A 22375-nucleotide genomic window follows, 5' to 3' on the forward strand; every position below is an offset into this window, starting at 1 on the left:
GATGGATCTTCTACTTTTCTGAGTCTTTTGCATTACCTAAAGGATCTCACTTGTAGGAAGCTCATTCTGATGTTAATCCTGAATTTCTCCTTTAATTTTATCTCATGTTTGACACTATATAACTCCTCTCCAGCCTTGGGATTTGTATCCTTCAAATATTTGTAGACAGCTGTGAAATTCCCTCTTAATAGTTACTTGATCGACCTATACATTTTCAGTTTGTCGTCTTTCCTTGTAAGGATTATGATTACACTCATTACAATGTAAGAACTTCAATAAAAAACCATGGCTTATTTTATGAGTTGCACATTGTTGGGAATAGTTACAGTGGTATTTGAATATTTAACAATAAGTCAAATCCTCTAGTCATCTAATCATGGTTGGGGTTCTTCTATACATTCGCTCTGTCAGTGTCTTTTTATTAAAGAGGTACCCATGGCTGAATGCAATTTTCTAGCCTTCAAAGCCTTATGGATAGGGCCATCCCTGCCTGGGACTGCATAGGGTCTATATATACAGTCTAAAATTGCACTGGCATATTTTGCTGCTATGTCACATGGAAAATCCTAGTCCAATTTACTACCAACTATCACTTATTGATTTTTTTCCACATTACACATTTCTGGGTTCTCCCTTCCATAAAATAGGTTTCATAAAATTTTCCCCAGATGCAGTATGTTCTATTTTCACAAATTGGAATCACATTTTGTTAGAATATTCTGCCCACATTCCTAGCTCAGAGTCCCTTCGTACTGTCCATTTGTGCATACTGTTGTTCGCAACAAGTTCCAGCTAACACATCTGCAAATTAATGAATGACAGTTTACTCTCTTTGAGATCATTAATGGTCTATTTAGATTGTAAGCGTCACAAGGCAGGAACAGTATCTTCTCTTGTCTGTTACCAAGAAGAACACACAGTTGATGTTTGACAAATACTGGAAAATAATAACTTATAGAGGTGGGAGTCTAATACAGGAGCATATTCTTCTCCCGTTGTCCATATCATTTTGCTGGCCTTCCAAACTGAGACCAAATTCCTTATCCTCCCCTTCAAGGCTCTTCACACAACTCCCTGCCTCTGTCTCTGCTTTAATTTCCTGCTATTTCCCTCCTGCCTGACAGTCCAGTTTCTTCTGTTCTATCACTTACATTGTTATGGTCTTTTCCATGCTTTGGAACTCCTTTCCAATCCTTATTTGTCAAACATTTTCCCTCTGCACATTCAAATACCTACTGAAAGAATGTGTCTTCTGCTTGGCCTTTCAATATTAACCCTCCAGGCATTTGAGGGAAAAACAAAGAAAAAAAAATCAGATGGATGAAGATTTCATCTTCTCCAGGACCTATTTATTGCATATACTTTATGGATGTGATGTATGTTCAATATTATGTTTGAACTACATTACTGATGTATAATTTTGATTTTATGTCCTTGGGGCAGGGACTGTGTCATCTTCCATCTTTTGCAAGCAGTGAGCACACTTTTGAGATTCTTTAAAATGAATAAAGACACTGGGCCAGTTCTCAGCCGATATAAATCAGAGTAGCTTTGTTGAAGTTAATGGATACCCCAGTTGGCCTACTAGTTCCTGCACAGCCCCGCTAGACACATTCCTGATCGTGACATGTTGCCATTTAGTAGTACCCTTTGTTTATAATTCTTCAGCCAATTCGCAATCAGTATGAGATAATTTATATTCAAGCCAATTTAAGTTTGAGAAATAGTGTATTAAATGTTTTACTAAAATTCTACATGTACCACATTCCCTTCATCCACTAATTTTGTATTTCTGTTAAACAATACAGATTATTATATGTTAGTGTACTTGGTGTTACACAGAAATGAAGGAAGTCAAGTTCTTGCTCCAACAAACTTCCAATTTAATTCTGTGTAAAGGATTATACTTCTGTATCACATCTTCATTGGATATATTTATCCAAAGCTTCATATCACTTTAGACAAATTCCAAAAGATCTCAACCTGTTAGTGCATTGCTCTGAAAAGTGCTTTTCAAACATTTTACATATATTACTACAAAACAAAGAGTTCTGATTGTTTTTAAAGAACTCATGTCCCTGTATGTACTGTGTGTTGAAAAAAATTTTAACCTGTGGCCAACTATTCTTTAACATCTACCCCCAGAGTGAGGATACTTATTCCACATTTCTGTGCCTGACTGTTTCCTGCTGGGAAAGCTTTTATCATGCTTACAAGTCCTTTTAAATCAGTTTAAGAACAGTAACCTCTCAGTTTTGAAGGAATAACTTTATGGTAGATCCCTGCCCCTTACCTAACTCAAAAGTAAAGGTGGAGTGGTAATTGTTACAGGAAATGGGATTTCTTCCATATTTTATAAATAATATTTCTGTGGGAAATATAAATGCATAATTACAAAAAATTATAGAGATATGCAAATATCAGAAACCACATGTTTTTGGAAAAAATAGAAATAAAATATTCTTTTGCTTGCTTCTATGGATCTTGTACTCTATTCTTTTAGAAGTATGTGGTGGAAGAGAAACAAATATTTGTTCAACTATTTGTAAGATGTTTTAAGAGAAAATGTTTGCAAAAATGCAATTTCTTTTGTTTGTTTGGATTTGTTGTTCAGAAGGTGATTTGGATAAATGCCATAACTTTAAAAGTAGTTAACGTACACAGGATCATCTGTATTCCATGACTTTAAAACCAAAGAATTTATCACAGAATCCCATTTTCCCTCTCCCCCCGCCATCCTCCCCCACATAAACACACAAAGTTACATCCTGTCCTCAGCTATGGCTTCTTTGTTTTAATCTGGTGCAACAAAATAGACATATAGCCAACAGATCCAATTGCCTGAGGATTCGCTCCACGTGGGAGAAGCCTCAGATGTTGTAGGACTGCCATAGTGACTTTTATACCATCTTTGTTGGGCTTATAGAATGTGGCTGGGAGGACAAGGAGCATGAGGTGGAGGGTTGCTATACCTGCTGCTCACTGGTCTTGGAACTGTCCCTTGAAGCCATTAGCGGTCAACAAAGAAAGATTTCAAAATGTGAATTAAATTGAGCCAGTTTAGTGATGTCTATTTTAGTCTGCAGTTAGCCTGCAACAATAGCTTGGAAAGGTTTGAACCACTCCATTCTTTTCAGTAGGATGTTTGTTTTGTAATCTAGTGGTTACAGCTAGTGTTATCGATTATTTCACTGCTGATCAATTTAACAGAAATATTCAGCCAGTGAATGTATCCCACAATGACAAACAATTTCCTGTACTTGGTGTGACATTTTGGGAATCACCCAGAGCAATAAGGGGTTCGTCACTACCTGCCCTATAACCTTGGGGTGCCTCACTGCTATGTCGGTTTGATCCCTGACACCAGTAACCTGCTCACAAGCACAAGGTCTCACCCTGACTTTCTCCAGCCTAGTTCTCCCTTGCAAGGTGACACCAACAGCCCTTCCAGTCCCAAGTCTCCCCAAATCTGTCCACTCAGAGTTCTTGATTACCAAACACTCTGACTTTTCCCCTATGGTTTGTCAGCTCCCCCACATGAATCCAGCCCCCCCAGATACGAACTTGCTTTTGGCACACCACTCCACACAGTTTGCATACCAGAGATCTATTTAGGATAAAAACAAAAAAAGTTTATTCAATAGAAAAAACAACAGATTAAAAGAGGAAATAGCAAGAAAGCAAATCTATCCAAGTTACTCAGAGAATAGATACAACCTCAGACTTTACACTTTAAAGTTAGATAAAATCAGTTTTCAAATACAAGTTATCTATTGCCTTTGAATAGTCTCCCAGCCTGCCCCTGCCATAGAGAGGATCCAGTGTTTTCATGGAGAACACCCACCAAGTGCCTGTTCCTCAGTTTCTGGATGGTCATCAGTTCAAACCTCTTCCTTTATAAAAGGGTTTCTCCTTTTTCCTTCTCTGAGTATGGTCACTTATGGTTATTCAGATTGGGGAAATTCTAGCTGGGATGCCAGTGACATCCCAAAACCACAATGGCCCATCATTTTTGTCCTTTCCTAGTTTGTACCATGCTAGGTGCTTGGAGCTAGTCCTAGCTAGTCCTGTCTCACAGATGCAGTCCCTCCCAGCCTGATTGCCTACCAGCCTGCTGTGAGTTGGAGCTGAATGTTACAGCACAAATTGAGCACAGTTTTATATATACACAAATACATTCTCTGTATACATCTCATCACCATCAAATTCCAACACTACAAGCTTACTGCGTATACTTTTATCGTACAGGAACATTGTACATAATCAATTCATTTGACTGCTTATTCTTTTGTGGTTCAAACTCCTGTTCTCTTCTTGGGGTGTGTGGACCTTGACTGGGCTTTTGGCGCCTGACAAAGTGCCCTATACACAGCTAACAAAACCTCGAGCTGCCTGCTCCCGGCCCCCACACAACTACTACAGTGAGCTTCCATGTTACCAGTACAAAAATCCACAGTCCACTGAAAACAAACGAGAGGAATGAATTTAACATCAGAATTAAACAACACACAGGTACTACATGGATTGTATTAAGCATTTTCATATTTAGTTCATAAAACTCTCCATGTTTTAATTTGTCTGTTGCTGGTTCAGAATTTCCAGACCCTGGTGCAGAGAGCCCTGCTGCAGAGGGGCCATGTTACCATGGAGTACACAGGTCCTATAACTATGACTATATAAAACAAAACACTGGAAAAAGATAAAGGGTTGAACATAATAGTAGACTACTTGAAAAGCTGATATTTTGAAAAAGAAGAAATTCTACGTTCTATTGGCAAAATGCCTAATAATTTGAAGAGTTTTGGGGTTTATGGTAGATTAGAGTCAGGCTAGCACTGTGCAGAACATTTATTATTACTTATTATTTTTATGGCACCCAGGGGAGTGCTAGACATTTTACAGATGGCACAGGACTCTCTCTGCCTAAATGAGTTTACAAGCTAAGGCCCCAATCCTACAAGAAATTTCATGAACCCCTGTTGAAATCAGTGGGGCTATGGGCTGATTCAGTGGTCTCCCTATATGGAGCACATGTTAGGATCAAGTCCTAACTGCTCTTAAGTCAGCCTAGAGCCTGGGCCAAGTTGCCTTTTTGTTCTGCAGGTTTGGGTGCTGATTGCACTGTGTGTATTTGCCTGACTTTATTTTTTTTAAGGAAAATATCAGAGAAAAGAAACTTTCTTGAGAGCACTTTCTGGGGATGTCATAGGGGACTCTCAAAGACTGTTTGTGACGGTGGCAAGTTTTGTACTTCATCAACCCCTTTCATTCAAGGGGGGCACGAGGTTAACCCAGCCTCCCTGCATCTACAGGGTCTTACTACCTCCCTGGTAGTCAGGGCTGTATGGCCCACTGGCCAGAGTCCCTCTAAATCTGCTTCCCCTGGTAGGATAGCACAGCCTAGTGGCCAGAGTCCCTATAGTGCACTCCTAAAGCAGCAGAGCCCAATGGCCAGAGTCTCTCTACACTTTCTTCCCCTGGCAGGATAGCGCGGCCCAGCAGCCAGAGTCCATCTATCTCCTTTGGGGTGAGAGAGGGGTCAGTGAACTATGTCATCAGAAAGGGGAGAGGGGTTTAGAGACCCCCAGTAGGGGAGCCCAGGGCCCACCCACCTTCACCGAGCTCCGATCCAGGGCCCTGTCAGTGATGGCGTGATCCGCCACGGGTCAGCGAGGAATCCTACTGCAACACACTGCCCTCAGAGTGGTGGTAGATACCACTCCCTTCCCTTCCCTGGATCACTTCCTACCAGTTCTCCAAACGTAGCAGTCCCTGTGGCATCAAGGTGTTCAGGTTCCTCAGCACCCGGCGCTCCCTGGGGTTCCAACAGCTGCCAGTCTCTGGGCCCGCTTCCTGGCTCCTCAGCTCCTTCCCATAAGGGCCGCAGATGCTCCTGGGCTGGAGGTTCCACTGGGCATCCTCCTTCCCCAGCTGCCAGCCCTGATCGAGCAGTTCTGCGGGCTTTTATGCTTGACTCCCGGTTGGAGCATACCCAGCAGAGCCTCAGGGGCGTGGCTTTCTCTGCCAGCCGGGAAGGGTTAACTCTCTCAGTCCCAGTGCGGGGTCAGTCCGCCCCGTCACAGTGACCATATTATTTCCTGTTCCATTTGAAATCGAAGTTATGTGTAAATGAGACAATATATATGGCTCTTATGTCTGCTTTTTATGCGTCTAGATGTCTTTAGAAATAATGAGCTACTTAGGAAAAGAGAACTGATAACATTGGTGTATTTTTTTTTCCTAGAGAAAATTTTTGATCTGACCCAATTCAGCTAAATTGGCTATTCTAATCTCTGATTTCTGAATCTAATTTAAGGCATCTTCAGCTATCCTATTTTGAGCTCAATGTCCTGCTTTTCCCATAAGTTTTAGTTTTCAAGACAAATCTAATGATTTTCAGCCCAAGCTTTCTTGCAGTTAAAGTGGTTTTCCATTAAGCACTGTCAGGCTCAGGCATGAGGCTGCATGATTACCAGCCATTCTCATTAGGAGGCCAAAAAAAAAAAAGTTTAAAACCCCCCACAAGAGTCATGCATTGGGGAACAACAATTGTGGACAAATTCTGTGACTTCCATGGAGCTATGCCAGGGAATCTAGCAGGGAATTTGGCCCTGGTTTCATAAATTTAGATGCAGTTTCTCCATGTGGTGATTTTTAATTTGTCCGTTGACAGTTTTGCCTTCCCTTTTTACTTCCTGCTTTCACATCCGTTCCCCCAACAGTGTGCCATGTGTTATCACATTCCTTATTGTGAGAGAACAGCACTTTGTGTCTTGTCTGGCAAAAGCCATATAACTGGCAGACCCTTCCTGCCCCTATGGGTTTCATATATCACCTCCATCACATATACAGCCTCTGCTGTCCTGTGGCTTGTGAACCTGAACTCATATTTCCCAGTTGGTGAGACATCATGCTGCAGCTCACCATCTGGCCGGCCAGTGTCTGCATCCAAAGAGTTTTGAATTAGGAGTGTGAAGGAGCTAATTATGTTCAGTGAGTGTTTCATGACATGCTATAATAGCCAAACAAACAAGAAATTAATTGTGGAAATGTTTTCTCCAGAAAGTCCCTATTCATCTGGTTCCAATATTTCTCAAACTGCTCTTTATGCATATTGTCTGTTTTGTTCTATATATTTGAAAGTCTAGTTAGCACATCTAGCATAACTGATCCTTCATATGTTCTGAATTACAATCCTTTTGGAGTTGTAGACAGACAAGCGCACATAATATCTTATGTATGCTTCATTTACAGAGGACAGTCGCTTTCACACTAAGTGCTTTAATGCAGGTTGTACAGTGATAACATTTCACTCTTGGCTGTGAATTTCAGCGCTCCCAGGCAACATTATGTGCTTGTTATTTTTGCAAAGAATGCTCATTTGTTCTATAAATGTTCACTTTGCCTCCTTCCCAAACTGAACTGCAGCAGGATGAAATTATCTGTTAGAAAATATATTTGAAGAAAGTTTTGTACCAGTAAGCAAAATTTAGGTTTGTGGTCATTTTTTAAATTTACATTTAAACGTCTTGTTTTTGACAAGTTTCTGACTGTTGATGATAAGTAAATTCTGATTTAAAAGCACAAGTATTCATTATTACCCTTGGGGCAGTTTTCTGCCTTTGAATTCATGAATTGCTTCTCTCTTGATATTCTACACTCAGTTTTCATGCAAAGATCCCATGACATCCATAGAAGCCTTATTCATGGCTAGAATGCAGCATGTGCAAGAGAGATCTCTGATAAATGTGGGTACAAGATATACAGTATGGGTTTTTTGTGTTGTGAGCTATGATTGAACTGTAACTATGAACACTAGATCTGCATGTCAAATATGTTGTTGTTAGTCATTTTATTTTTATTTCAATTTACAAAAATGCCCAAGAGAGGAAGCCTATCCATATGCTCTAGATGATGATGAGGTAATTTAAACACACATACGAAATGGATCAATTTAACATAACCCACTGTAAATCCTCTTCCTCCTCACAATTCTTTACTCAAATAAGTCCCCCCATTTGCATACGCCTGGGAGGAAAAGTTGTGCATGCCAACTGTAGGTTGTATTTATATTTTAAATGTGTTCAGAAACTTTTTGAGATGAGTACCAAAACAACTATGATTAAATAGCTATTGAAATTATTTGAAAAAGACCCTGATAAATCAGTATAGCAAAGGTAATTGGGAGTCAGGGCAGGTCTACACTACTGCTTAAGTTGATCTAAATTATGTTGCTTAGGGTTGTGAAAAAGCCACCCCCTTGAGTGATGCAAGTTACAGTGACCTAAGCGCTGTCCACACCGGCGCTATGTTGTCAAGAAACATTCTCCCACCAGTATAGCTTCCACATCTCGCAGAGATGGAGTAATTATGCAGATGGGAGAGCGCTCTTCCTTTGACATAGAGCGTCTTCACCAGATGCACTACAGTGGCGCAGCTGCATTGATAGAGCTGAGCCGATGTAGCACTTCTAGTGTAGACTTGCCCTCAGACACTGGAGAAGGATGATGACTGGCTGATTCTGACTGATGATGACTCTTCTGACCATCTTCCTCTAAAATAGATTTTTACCAAATTGATTCTCACCTCAAAGCCCCTCTATAGCCCTCAACAATGTGTCTGACACTCATACACCAAATATACCCTGAGAGATGGATTCTCCCATGTGATTGAGCTTCACTTGATGTAGGGGGAAAGGAGGGTTGTATGAGCTTGTTGCAGCTGCCTGGTCCTGCACTGCCTAGCTTTGGTGTAAGTTAGAGCAGCTCAGGAACTGCTCTAATTTAAGCCACTGGTGTAATGTCTCTAAATGACCTTAGAGTGGAGGGTAGGTAGAGCAAAACTCTCAGTGGTACAAAGTGGCCACAGCAGACTAAAGAATCCAGCCCTGAAAATGGAATCTCATTCATGTGGTCTGACCATGAAACAGGAGGGCCAAGAACAAACATACTTGCTATTAAAAGCTATGTCAGAGGACATAGCCAGCATTAACTTCACCATGAGCATAGTCCAGTCAATACAGCAAGGTCTCACTGCTCCAATAGCAGAAGCTGAAGATCAGATTTCAGCTTTGACCTGAACTGCTGAAGAAATAAGACAAATGAAGCCAGCCTGAGAGAAACCTAGCAGGAGAAAGCTCTGGCTTTAGAGGGCAAATCCTAGAATCCTCTAGAGAAATGGGGCCAGCTGAATTCCAGTAGCAGATGCTGCTACATCTCCTGAAGCTATCCAAGATTGTATACCTGGAGACCAAACAGGCATCCAGAACACTGGCACGTAAAAGAAGAGAATGGAGCTTTATCCCTCTTCCCTTTGTCTTCCCACTATTTATGCCGTATCTCTGGAGTAACAGTTGAAAGCATGGGTGGATCAGAAAAAATCCACGACAGAACTAACACAAATAAGTGTAATACTCTGAAACCAAATTGGCTCCCACTTAACCCTTGGCACGTTTTATCATATTCCAACATTCCAGTTTCTCAGAATGTCAACCTTCAGGGGTTATCTTAAAGCAATATTCCAGTTTCTCAGAATGTCAACCTTCAGGGGTTACCTTAAAGCAATATTCCAGTTTCTCAGAATGTCAACCTTCAGGGGTTACCTTAAAGCAATATTTGAACACTATACAGCAAAAGAACCACAACAAACCAACCCAGAATTTTAGTGTGTTCTTAAGGTTTTTCTCCTTTCCTTACAGTTTCCAGATGGTGTCTAGACCAGTCTGCTGTTGCTATGTTAAGATAAATTAGAAATGTTGGGAACTTAAGGGGCTTTTGTTGCAAGAACAACTAATAATAACTTTTAGATAAAATTAGAAGTGAATTCTTCACCAATGATCTTTAATTCAAGATGCTTCTACTTGCAATAGTTTGGGAATATATATTTTAATGAAACAGAAATTAATATATGTAGAACAGAATTCACAAAACAAAACAGTGGCTGAGGAAAGCAGAATGCTAGGCTTGGTTCATGATCTAGTGATAGTGTGATCACAGGTGTCCAAGTTCAGTCACAAACCTCTCTGCTGATAAATCTACAGTATAGACACTGTTGAGTCAGCACGGGCAGGGATTGCTCCATATTGCTGTTTAGTAATCGCCTCTGGCTGTTGCAAGGATTAGTGTTGAAAGGCTCCAGAGCGAACAATATCCAGTCCTTCTGGAGCACCTCAACATAGGGAAATTTGGAAATTGCAACTCAAAAGAGGAAGAAATAGGGTAATCTTTGGGATGTCAGCAGGGTTCAAGGGACTCTTCCTGGGGTGAAAAAAGCAGTGATCTTCAGTGGGAAGCCCATTCAGCCCTTGTCTTGGTACCCTCAGGAAGTGGTCCTGGGTCTGTTGTTGCTACTTTTGAATTTTGCACCAATAGAGTTGCTTAGATCAAAGTACTTGGGCACACCTCAGATTTTGTGATATTGGAGGATTCTCATTTGTTCTGTGTCTTCTGAGACTTATCTAGAAGGGAAATGTGCATCCAGCCCAGATCCTGTGGGTGAGAGGTGAAGTAATTGAACTTCCCTAATACTCTAAAAGGTTTGTGTGCACCTCAATTGAAAGGATGGTTGAAAATTTGGTTTAAGCTTTATTTTAACTGAACAAGTTCACTCAACCCTACGTTAAACATCTTTAATCACTGAATCTCAATTTTAAAACTATTCTTTTAAAAGACTTAGTTCCATTCATGTCCCAATCTTACTTCCCCTCTCATGGTAATGGATTTTCACATCTTGGATATAATGAAAACTCAAAATGAAATTAAACAAGCCCGCTTTATCTCTGGATTGCTTTTGTGTCAGCAAGTTCTGAACTCTTCCTGATTCTGAATTCTATGACCAGGCAGTATTTGAATTACAACAGTGGCCACAATGTGCTAAGTGCTGCCCATACATATACAGTGGTGAGACTCCCTAATGGGAGAAGATAAGTGAGAAACAAAAGGTGGAGGAGAGGGATGAGAAATATAACCTGCTTTTATTACAAAATAAATGTTATATCCCAGTTGGGCCTAGACCTAGCTGTTGTTGGTTTGCTACTTCCTTTCAGCCCTAGTGACACACACAAGTGGGTCTTAAGAAGGGTTTAAAACAGGAGAATGTAGTGGCTCAATGGACTAATACAGGGAGGACATTTGAGATGTATGAGGCACTGTGGAAGAAAGCCCTAAGATGACTGTGGGAGAAGTGGGCAAATAAGGGATGAGGTTGGCATCATTGGTGGAAGGAAGAGGCAGGGTCAGCAAAATTATAGGTGACTGAATAAGTAAGGAGGGATAGTGTTGTGGAGGATTATGAAGGTGAGTATAAGAAACTTGAACTATATGTAATTAAAATGTGAAGCCAACAAGGAGTTCGTAGTGGAGAGTGACATGGTCAGAGCAATGTGCAAAGGAAGATCATTTGTACAGCTAGTACTGTATGAATTGCAGATGATTGAAGTGAATGTTACGGGGGCAATGAAGAGGAGATTATGTTAAGCAAGACAAGGGATGGAGAGGACCTAGATACGAATTTTGGCGACATGACAGAAATAAATGGTCAGATTTTAAAAATATTATGGAGAAAGAAGAGGCATGATTGATGTGTGGGGCAAAGGAGAGGGATTGTCAATGATGATCCCCAAGTTACAGACTTATATTACAAGGAGGATGGTGGTGTTATCAACAGTGACAAAGAATGGCCAGATTCTCATTACGCTATTGCCCCTTTGCACCAGTCTGACAATGTAATGGGACCTTAAATGTAATTTATATCCACTTCAGGCCCGATTTTACTGCCAGTGTGGGGTAAAGGGCTTCTGTGTAAATGAGAATCAGGCTCGGAGAGCTTACTGTGTCCGTGTTAAGTTTGCTTGAGATTCTAGTTGTGTGTCCAAGTTGATTCAAAGCACAGTATTTTTGTTGGCCGGTAGCATTTTCAATTTTTGTTTTTATACTATGAGATACGGTATGTCTGCACTTTATTATTAATGAGTTCCTCAAAATAAATTTAGTTGTGTCACAGAAACAGGTGAGTGAATCACTCCTTCCTGCTGAATTCTAGCCTCTTGAACATTCCCAGAAGCATTCCACTGGCTGGATTGCAATATTTCAGTAGCCTGCAGCCCAGCCTCAGAAAATATTTCTTCACATTTGTTTCTGCTAAGTACTGCAGAGTGCTCTTTTTATGGATCTATCAATAGAATTATAGAAAGTTGTGGCGCAAATGTTTACAAGAAGGTAACAGAAAGCAGATACCTTTGTTTTAGATTTCAGATTGCAAGCAGAGAATGCTGGGTACAGTCTCAGTATATTTCTCTGCATTTCATCATGCCACAGGCATATGATCATAAACATTCCAGTCTTTAAAAAGGGGTTAAAATGAATAGTTAAATAAAGATGGAAAATATAGGATGCAGATATCTTTGGTTCTTTAAACAGAATTTATTATATTCCAAGTTGCATCTTGTTGGTTTGTGTGTGCAAAGTGTGGTGGTTTTTTGTTTGTTTGTTTGCTTTTTTAATGAATAGAGCTTTTATCTAGACCAAGGCCAATCAAACTGATAGGAACAAAAAACTCATCCAGTGGGTGGTTGTTAATGTGGAAAATCCCCTTTCAACTTTAGAAGCCTTATTCATAAACAATCAGCTAAGAGTCCTCACTCTTCTCCTTCAAAGCCCACTGCGTTCCCTTTGCTTTCCACTGCAGAGTACCAAATCTGTGCTATCTACTCATCCCTTCAGTCTCAGTGTCAAAATACCATCATTTATAATCTTCCTTTGCACAGTAACATAACTCATAATATGCTTTTTGTTTAATCCTCCTCCCTCCCATAACTTCACCTTCATCTTATCTTCACTTTCTGTTTTTCTCTGATTTAGTCTGTACGCTCTTCAAGGCAGGGACCATGTCTTTTAAATCTTTGTAAACTGCCACACAAAAAGTATCATTATTTATACAGCACCCAATTGGTGTGGTAGGCACTTTACAGACAAAAAAAGACCATCATTGTAGAAAAGAGCAATGCTCTGATCTTAGACATAACACCATTAGTAAGTGCAACAAACAATTTGGGATTAAGGGGATGAAAGTTATAACAAACGAATGATCTGGGAAAAAGGGGTGAACAATGAGGTGACAAAATTTGCACACAATACAAAACTACTCAAGATAGTTAAGTCTAGAGATGATTGTGAAGAGTTACAAAGGGAACTCACTTAACTGGATGACTGGGTGAGAAAATGGCACATGAAATTCAATATTGATACATGCAAAGTAATGCATATTGGAAAAAAAATCCCAACTCTGTATACAGAATGATGGGGTCTAAATTAGCTGTTACCAAGAAAGCAATCTTGGAGTCATCCCTGAAAACATCTGGTCAATGTGCAGCAGGAGTCGAAAAAGCTAACAATGTTAGGAACTGTTAGCAAAGGGATAGATAATAAAACAAAGTATAATAATGCTTCTATATTCATCCATGGTATGCCCACACCTTGAACACTGCATGCAGTTCTAGTTGCCTCATCTAAGAAAGATATATTAGAATTGGAAAAGGTATAGAGAAGGGCAACTAGAATAATTAGGGAGGGGTATGTAATAGTTACCATATGAGTACAGATTAAAAAGATTGGGAATGTTCAGCTTGGAAAAGAGAAGACTAATGGGGGTTATGATAGAGGTCTGTAAAATCATGAATAGTGTGGAGAAAATGAATAAGAAAATGTTATTTACTCCCTTCACATAGTATAAGAGGTGCGGGTCACCCAATGAATGAACAGCAGGAGGTTTAAAGCAAACTTAAAGAAGTACTTCTTCACACAATATCACAATCTGTGTAACTTGTTGTCATGGGATGCTGTGAAAGCCAAAAGTATAACTGGGTTCAAAAAAGAATTAGATAAGTTCATGGAGGATAGGTCTTTCAATGGCGATTAGCCAAGATGGACAGGGATGCAACTCTATGCTCCAGGTGTCCCTAAGCTGCCAGGAACTGGCCATTCTTATGTTCTTAATAGTAGATTGGCTAAGTGCACATTTTGATGGTTCACTTATAGATATTTTTCATATAAAATATACCTCACTAGCCTGTTGCTAGTTTATAAATTAACATGGTCAATAGAGGGACAGGGTCAGTGTGGAGCTAAGGTTTATGAAAGAGGAGAAATGGGAGATGTTAGAAGGAAAAACACAGAGATGGAGAGGAATAGTGGAGAAAAGACTGGCACAAGGAAAAGGAAAGGAAAGAGAGGCGAACAGGTATAGGCAAGAAACAGAAGAATGAAAGGATGAAGGCAGGGTGGGTAAGTATAATTAATTGATGGGATTAAAACAAGTGGCAACACAGAGTCAATCAGTTGTTGAAAGGATAAGGACTCCTGGAGTGTGGTGGTGGTGGACTGACTGACTCAAGGGCTTTTTGTAGCCCTCTCAGTAGCACACATGGTGTGTTTCTGTTCTGCTCCACATGTCTCTTCACACAGTACTCTAATCCTTGCATACCCACGTAAATTTATGCATAATCTTGTCCTACATCAGCAAAGAATTTGCAGGAGGGAAAGAGAAGGTCTGTGAGCTAGGTTAGAGCAAGTTCATTTATATTTTAAAAACGAGAGTCGGGGTTGTTTGAATCAATGTGTGTTAGTCTATTTTAAAACAATTGTATGAAATACAGTACAGTACAACTAACATGCTTACCTTTTGTCAGTAAAACCTAAAAGGAACTAGAAAAGCCTATTTTTGGTTTCTTGCTTTTTGTTGAAATATTATGGCCTACGCAAAATATAATGATCAGTTTACTGTTTATTCTAGGGGAAAAAATGGGAAAAACTAATTTTTTTAAAAGGTGAGATACAAATAATGTTTGTTACATTAATGTTCCTGTAAGTGTTTAAAAATATTTAAATTAATGTCAGATTAGTCCAAGGTGACAGGATTATCAGAGTTGATTTTTCCCAGTATCGTTAGATCAGTTTTTATTTTTGTGTGTATGAAAATAAAGCCCTTAGTTTGCTTCCATTAGCTTGCCTTTATCAACAACAAAATGTGAGAGATTGCCCAAAGATCATACAAGAGTTAGAGAAGCCAGCCATTTTCAAGGACATTTTGAAGTGGATATCTTTTAACAATCTTTTTGTTACAGAGTACAATACAAACTTTCAGCAGAGTAGAATCATAGTAGTCATGTCAAATGTCAGGGAAAGCTAGTATTTATTAGATAGTTCTACTGTGTTTTCCTAAGCAACAACCAGTAAAAATAATTTGGTATCACTTTAATATTTTATTATACATTAAGATAGCACCTTCCATCCAAAGATTTCAAATTACTTTCCAAACACTAATTTAGCCCCACAATGTTGCTTTAAAGTAAGCAAATGCTGTTATCCTCATTTTACAGATTATGACATTGTGTCTCAGAGGCATTGTACCTTGTCTCAGGAGATACAGGAAATCTTTGACAGAGTTAAGGATACAACTCCAGGGTTATGACATATAGTCCTGTACTTTAACCAGACCTTTCATTGTCACTTAGAAGAAGTCCACAACAAAGAACATTCTTCCGAATTTTAATTAGTTATTGATGTAGATGTAAATTGAAAGTGAATGGTAATTATCAAGGGCTTATATAAGCTGGTTAGCCTTCTTCATGAGCCTGTCTCAGTCCAAATAGTCTGCTTTTATGACAGTTCTCTTGCAGTGCAGTTGTCGCTGAAGACACAAGAGATGGTCTGAAATATAGGAAGAAACGCTGAAATAATTTATTTCTCAAAATCTTCTACAAAGTTTCCTTGCTCTGCCTCAGGCTGGAAAGGGATTTAGTAAGCTAATTAGGTAGAGAAAAATTCAATAGTACTTTGAAGTGACATTTGTGTGTGTGTACTTTGAAAAACTCGAAGGATACGTACAATATAGTAGGTTGCATTTGCTTGTGTTTTGAGGCACAGAAAGGAAGAATATAATAATCCTGGTTAACAGCTATTCAACTCCAGTATGTTTTTGTTATACACAATATGCTGATTTTCTTATGTTACGATGCAGCCCTTAATATTTAGAAAGGATGCAACATACTAACTTTTATATTGGGTCCTTGTGAAGATTTATAATTAATTTATTTTAAAGATTTTACATAACGTCCTAGAGCATCCTAAAAAACAAACTATTTGGGTGAAGTTTTCTAGTTTCAGTGGTTTCTATTTATAAAATCAGTATAAAATACGTAAATATCCTGATTAAAGTTTTAGCGACTAGATATTTTTCATCTTGTTCATATAGTTATATAACAGCACATCCTATAGGCCCAAACTTTCAAAATTCCGGAGTCACTTGCTTCTACAAGAAATGTAAACATATGCATGGATGCACAAGTACAGTGTTCAATCTTAAATATTCAACATTGTCCAATAGATATTTTATACTTATCACAGTTACTTCCTGTTGTACCTCTGTGTAAAGAACAAAAATGAGCAACAACAAAATCCAAGTAGCAGTAGCATATAGTAAAAGTGGTGTTCATCTAAAGCCCTTCACGCTTGTCTGGGCTGTGATGAAAAATCACAATAGCTGTTGATAATAAATTGCTATCTCTTAGTTTAATTTATGAATATCACATTTATCCCTTTATCACATTTCTCATAAGAATAATCCTTTGCATTAATGGTGAATAGATTCAATTTCTAGACTTTTCTGTGACACCTTCATTATTAGCCATTAAGACCATTCCACTGGTGACAAAACAACAGTTGGTATTTACAAAACCTTATTGTAGTCATTACATTCCATAAAAAAAATGGTATTTTTCTGTGTCTTTTAGAAAGACTCTGTAATTTATATTTCTGCTGTGAATGATTTTTGTTATCTCATAACAAGGAGCATATTTTTCTGTATTGCTACTTGCAGATATGTTAAAATGCTCTATATTCATGAGAAGAAAAGCGGTTTCTGAATGTTACTGTGTAGAGGAAATGTATAGACTTACTGTTAATAAAAAGCAGCTTACAGGCCTTGATGACAGGTCAGAATAATTTAGAGACAGAAAAGACACATGAGAGTATCTAGTCCATTCACTTTCCAGAAGAGTAGAGGATTGTTCTCTACAGCATATTTCCCAGAATCAGGTCCAGTCTAACTGAAAATAATACGAAATATGAAAATAATAGTCTTTCAGACTCTCTAACCATTGATTATTTCTATATTTTATGGGTTTTTATTTACATATTGTTTTTGCATTACTTCATGATATGTCAGTAGTAGTAGCTTGTATTAGGACATGTCATGTGATGTCATGATGTCATATTATACACTACTACTACAGACGTCATGAATTAATATAAAAATAATATAAAAACAAAACCCCATAAAATGAAATTTGAAACAAAAAATTTTTGGAGAGGAAATTTTTTTAAACTAAATTTTTCAAAATGATTTTTTTCAGAATTACAGTTTCCCAGGAAATTTAGAAAATGTGTTTTTGTTCCACATGTAAACAAAAACAAATGTCAAAATATTAAAATTATCTGTGGAATGGAAATTCTGAGTTTTGACCAGCTATAGAAATAATCTGCCCCAGGAATATGGACCCCTTCTGATTTACCTCATCCTCCCCCTGAATAAGGGTTGAACCCAAAACCAGAGTGTAACAGATTGGGTTTTCATCATGCTAAGGACTGAAATGGGGGTGGGTAACTGGTATAAGAAGGTGCACCCCGAAACCTAACTCCAGCTACCTGACATGCAAAAGGGAATCATCAAAATGGTATGATACTCACAGTAGATTGTGCAGATCTTAATATGATTGTCCCTATCCTTTCCTCCTTCCTGTGACTAGTACAGAAATAGCTAACAAGCCATTCTAAATGTGACCTGCACTATATGGATCTTATTGCTTGCCATCTCAACCACCAACTACTTTTGTTCTGCGCATAATGCCAGAATCCTTACACTTGGGAGGTGGATGACTTATACTTTAATTGGTCTGCTCTCTAGATGTTTGCCTTCTCTCTTCTTCCACTGTTCTGAAGGGCTCTAAAAAGGATACAATGGGATCAAATTCAAATCACTTTAATTTCCAAAATTGGCCCTGAAATTTTGATTCCCTAGCTGCCTCCAGATATCAAGAGCAGTACAAATGTTGGCTTTGACAGTGAGAGGAGCTGGATACTGAAGTTCGCATTAAGTTCAGTGGGAGTGGCAAGCACTCATGTCCACTCTGAATCAAGCTAAAAAAGGGATGGTTGTCTGCTTCTCTATGAGAAAACTGCAATTTCAGTCTCAAGGTGCAAGTATTATGGGGACAGAGCTCTCATTGCATCATTTGCAATGGCATTTTTTGGTCTATAACATTTTGTGGTGACTGTAGTGGTCAGTAGTGCTTCAACTTTGAGCTTATTCTCACAACATGTATAGCATAAACAGTAGCAGCACAAGCATCGCCATACTGTTCTCCTACTATATATCTAGGGTTGTGAGATTATTTTAGTCTTTAATCCCATTCAGGCCTTCCTTTTATTCGAGAATGCCAAATTGTGGTGATTTTTGTGATATAGATGCATGTCTGGCAGGAATGAAATTGAGACTGTATCACATTACACAGGCCTCCTGAAAAGCCATCAGTTGATGACTTTCCATCACTTCCACCTGTTCAAATCAACAAACTATCAGTGAATAACCCATGATTTAATAATCACATTTTCACCTGCCTATGTAGGGCCCTATCCAAAGCCCATTGTGTGAATTCAACAACCCTCACTGACTTAAATGGGTTTTGGATCAGGCTTTCGTGTAGACATGAGTCTTGAGGCATTGTACTTAAAGACTTTAAAAGGTCCTGAGTGGTCAAATGAATGTGCAATGAGAAGGATGCCAAGGTTGTTTTATGCAAGGTAATCAAATCTCTATATATTAAATATATAGAATTGAATAGCAATCTGCCCTAGAGTTCTCTGGGTGACAGATCAATTAAGTTACCTAATTACCTACTATTTTGGCAATATCACAGTCACTTAATGAGTCAGATATTTCAGTCCTGCCTCATCTTTAGTATTCACAGATATTAAATCTGTTCATTCCAGTGTGAGCTTTTTTGATTTGATCTACTTAATAAATAAAATGTGAGTTTGCACATTTTTTAAATATAAGATCTCTGCTTATTTTTGCTCAGCACTTCCGAAACTGTCAATTTTTGCTGGTGTTGAGACTTATATGTGACACCAATAGATGGGGTCCCTCAATTTTTCTTCCTCGATAATTTTAATCTATTTTTTTACGAAGATAGAGGAGACTGTAGACATATAATTATAATGGCTGCCCCTCTTGAACTGTTTGGTAAGCAGACAGAGATTCTGAATGCATCTATTTGATAAATGAAAAGAGCTTTTAAGCTCATGCTCAGCTGTTTGTTTATTATGTTTTCAAATTTTTCCAATTTCTGTTTAGTAGTCAGTGAAATGGTATAAAGAAAATTATCTGCACTGCAGCTACAGAGGGATTACCTTCACTTTTGCTTTTTAGTAGGAAACCAAATGTAACCTGAACATATCTCTGGACATTTGCTCTGTTTTTCTCCATAGGATTATGATAAAGGTAAGGGTTTAATGAATGTTAAGAGACGAGAGGTGGTAAAACTAGCACTTTACTTATGTGAAGCAGTTCAAGAGAATAACCTGTAGAGTCTTCATTTTCTGCCTTCTTGTATGCATCCTAGCTAATGATTTAAAGGGACTCTTACATATCAGAAAAATGCTTGTTAGCCCAAGATAGTTATGATTGTACCCGGCTCATCTAACTTGCTGCTATTCCAGTGCTATGTTCTTGGAGAATTATAGGTAAGCTGTAGCAGATGAATCTGGAACTGTGGAAAAAGAGGTAGGTTTGAGATCTCTGAATTAGGAACAGATCTTCAAAATCCTTTACATAAGAGATCCATTAACTTCAGTGGGCTGTTAGTTAAGATTTTTCAGTTGAAAGAAGCACTTTATGTTATCCAGTCAAAACACCGAGGGAAGAAGTGTGCTGTATCTAATTTATTTAAAAGGAAACTGCTATACACAACATAAACTATGGTGTACTTTTCTTACAAGGATTGAACCTCTACTTAGTGTTCAGAGTGGATGCAAAGACATGCTAGTTTTGTGGCAAAATATTTTATAATTGGTTAAACATTAGTTTAATCATAGTTAAACAAAGAAAGCTATTCAGGTCAAATTTCTCCCAAGTGTAGGTCCAGTGGTCTCCTCTTGATGAGGCCTCTGATTTTAAACTTTTAACAGTGAGCTTGCACATAATATTTCAGAAGAAAATGAAATAGTTGTTTAAAGGAGATTTAAAAGAAAATTAAAACACATTGGCAGCTGGCATTCCAGTGTTTGGAATTTGATGTTTACAGGCTTCTTTTGTTGTGAATCAGATTTTGTTTATAACCTTTCTTGTCTCCTTATCATTTCATTTAAAAAAAAAGAATTGGAGATATGCAGTGAAATATAATTATTAGAGGAAAAGTCCACTGTTTTACAAATTTCAGTGTCTCTTTGTGAAGTTAAAACCTAAGGACATAATCTGAATGTTAATTCTTCCATGCATAAATTCTGATTGATACAGAATTCATTGAGGCTGTTTGCAGAACTGGTGGCTGCTGGAATTGCCATGTACTACAATAGGCTAAGAGGGTATCCTGGGACACCCCACAAGGAAATCAGGAGACAACAAATTAGCAGAATAGGACTTGAAGTGGAGGGGAATAAGAAGATGAAGTAATCTGAATATGTTATTACAAATATGTGAAAACTGAAACTAATTTTCCCTGCAACACCCTGAACTTTACTGAGGGCTCTGGACAATGTATGCACAGCAAATTGCAGAAAAGCAATCGTGACCAATAATAGCAGTACTATTTTATTTTGAGAGTCCTACTGAAATTGATGGGAATCAAAAATTGACGTTGATGGGAACCTTGAAGATATTTTAATGGATTCCTTCCACACCCTAGCGTTTGTTCCTCTCAATGCATTTAGACCAGAAAGTAAACGAGATCTTGCTGCTGTCCAGGGAATAGGAACTGGTGTTACTTGATTTGTTGTGCGAAAGGGGGCAAAATCAAGGGAGTCAATCATTCTCCCAGAGGAGGAGATGAACAAGCCAAAGGGGTTATGTAGGCTTCCTCTGCCCCTACAGCCAGGATGGGTTAAGGATGCTGAGGTTCATGATGCATGTATGTTATAAACTCACACTGAAAGCCTAGTTGTATTTGTTGTATTTTGTGTTTTGTTGCCATTTTTCAACTGTTATTCCCCTCATATCTGTATTTTCCATTTACGGTCCTCAGTGTGTCTCACTGTGCACACAGTAAATAAAATCTGACTAGGAACTTCTGCACTGTTCTCTGTTCTTGGGATTGTATTTTGAACTATGAGATACCTGAGATCTGGTATATTTGATAGCTCTTAAATTCCCCTTTGGGGGTAGAACTTAGGTGCCTATTTGATAGATATGTTTTGCCTCATGTTTAAGGGGCACAAAAGGTCAAAATTCTTATTTATTGAATTTTCAGCATTACATAAATGACTGTTTTAGAAGTATCCATATAAGCATAAAGAAAACAGGTGACTGTGACCTTTACAGGCAAGGCCAAGTCAGTTTTGGAATAAGCAGACTTAACTCCCAGGACTTAATTTGTCCCAACATCTACATTTCTTTCTCTTTATAATTATTCTAACAAGGTGAGTTTGAAAGAGGTTGTTACGAGACTATACACCTTTTTCTAACGCAACGTTGTGTGTATTTATTGCTCAAGGAAATGAGAGACTATAGTAAGAATAGATAACACATCACTAGAATGGGAGTAACTATGCTAATAGTCCTTAAACCTCTGAGCATGCCCAGTGTAAACTAGTTGTTTCCAGAAGCCTGAACAGGTTCAGTCTGATCTGCATATTCATTAAGTTAATAAAAGTTCTCTGCCTTCTCTTGTGAGAAACCTGACTCCTGAATTGTATAGTAAACATTGCAACTAATTAACTCTCTTGAGAAAGGTCCATATATAGTGCAAGATTCCCCCATGCTGTGTGTACTTCTTGCCCAGCTTGACCTAAATTCCGAAAGGCCCTTGGTTTCTGCAGCACTGTGCTGCAATGGATTGCAGACTGAGATAAATTAAAGGGCTCTATTGAATAACATAGAAGTAATTCAATCACTACAGTATTCCTTGTGTTATTCAGTTCAGCCTTAAATTTAGTTTGTTACAATGCCCTACATTTTTAATCTTCAAGGCACTGTAAATCTTTATACTACAAATGCAAAGCTGATTTGTGTAAATTTTAAGGGGGAGAGCTACAGGTTTTGGTAGGTGGGTAGAGGACAATGGGCATGTTTAGCAGCTGGCAAGATGTGGGAGGCAGTTTAGGATTGT

General features: G+C 38.5%; 1 protein-coding gene across 3 annotated transcripts in view; it reads left to right on the forward strand.

The window, feature by feature from the left end:
* IMMP2L (inner mitochondrial membrane peptidase subunit 2) overlaps positions 1–22375 on the forward strand; it is an 841928-nt gene that overhangs the window by 717192 nt on the left and 102361 nt on the right. Inside the window, exon 6 of one of the 3 annotated variants that reach the window (XM_065556733.1) lies at positions 20569–21245. The exons of the other annotated variants lie outside the window; for them this stretch is intronic. Coding sequence (XP_065412805.1) covers positions 20569–20724 — 156 coding nt within the window. The 3' untranslated portion in view covers positions 20725–21245. Of the gene's footprint in view, positions 1–20568; positions 21246–22375 lie in introns of those variants that run through there. 3 annotated transcript variants of the gene reach the window in all.

This window comes from Chrysemys picta, chromosome 1 (genome assembly GCF_011386835.1).
Source record: "Chrysemys picta bellii isolate R12L10 chromosome 1, ASM1138683v2, whole genome shotgun sequence".
Taxonomy (NCBI): Eukaryota; Metazoa; Chordata; order Testudines; family Emydidae; genus Chrysemys; species Chrysemys picta.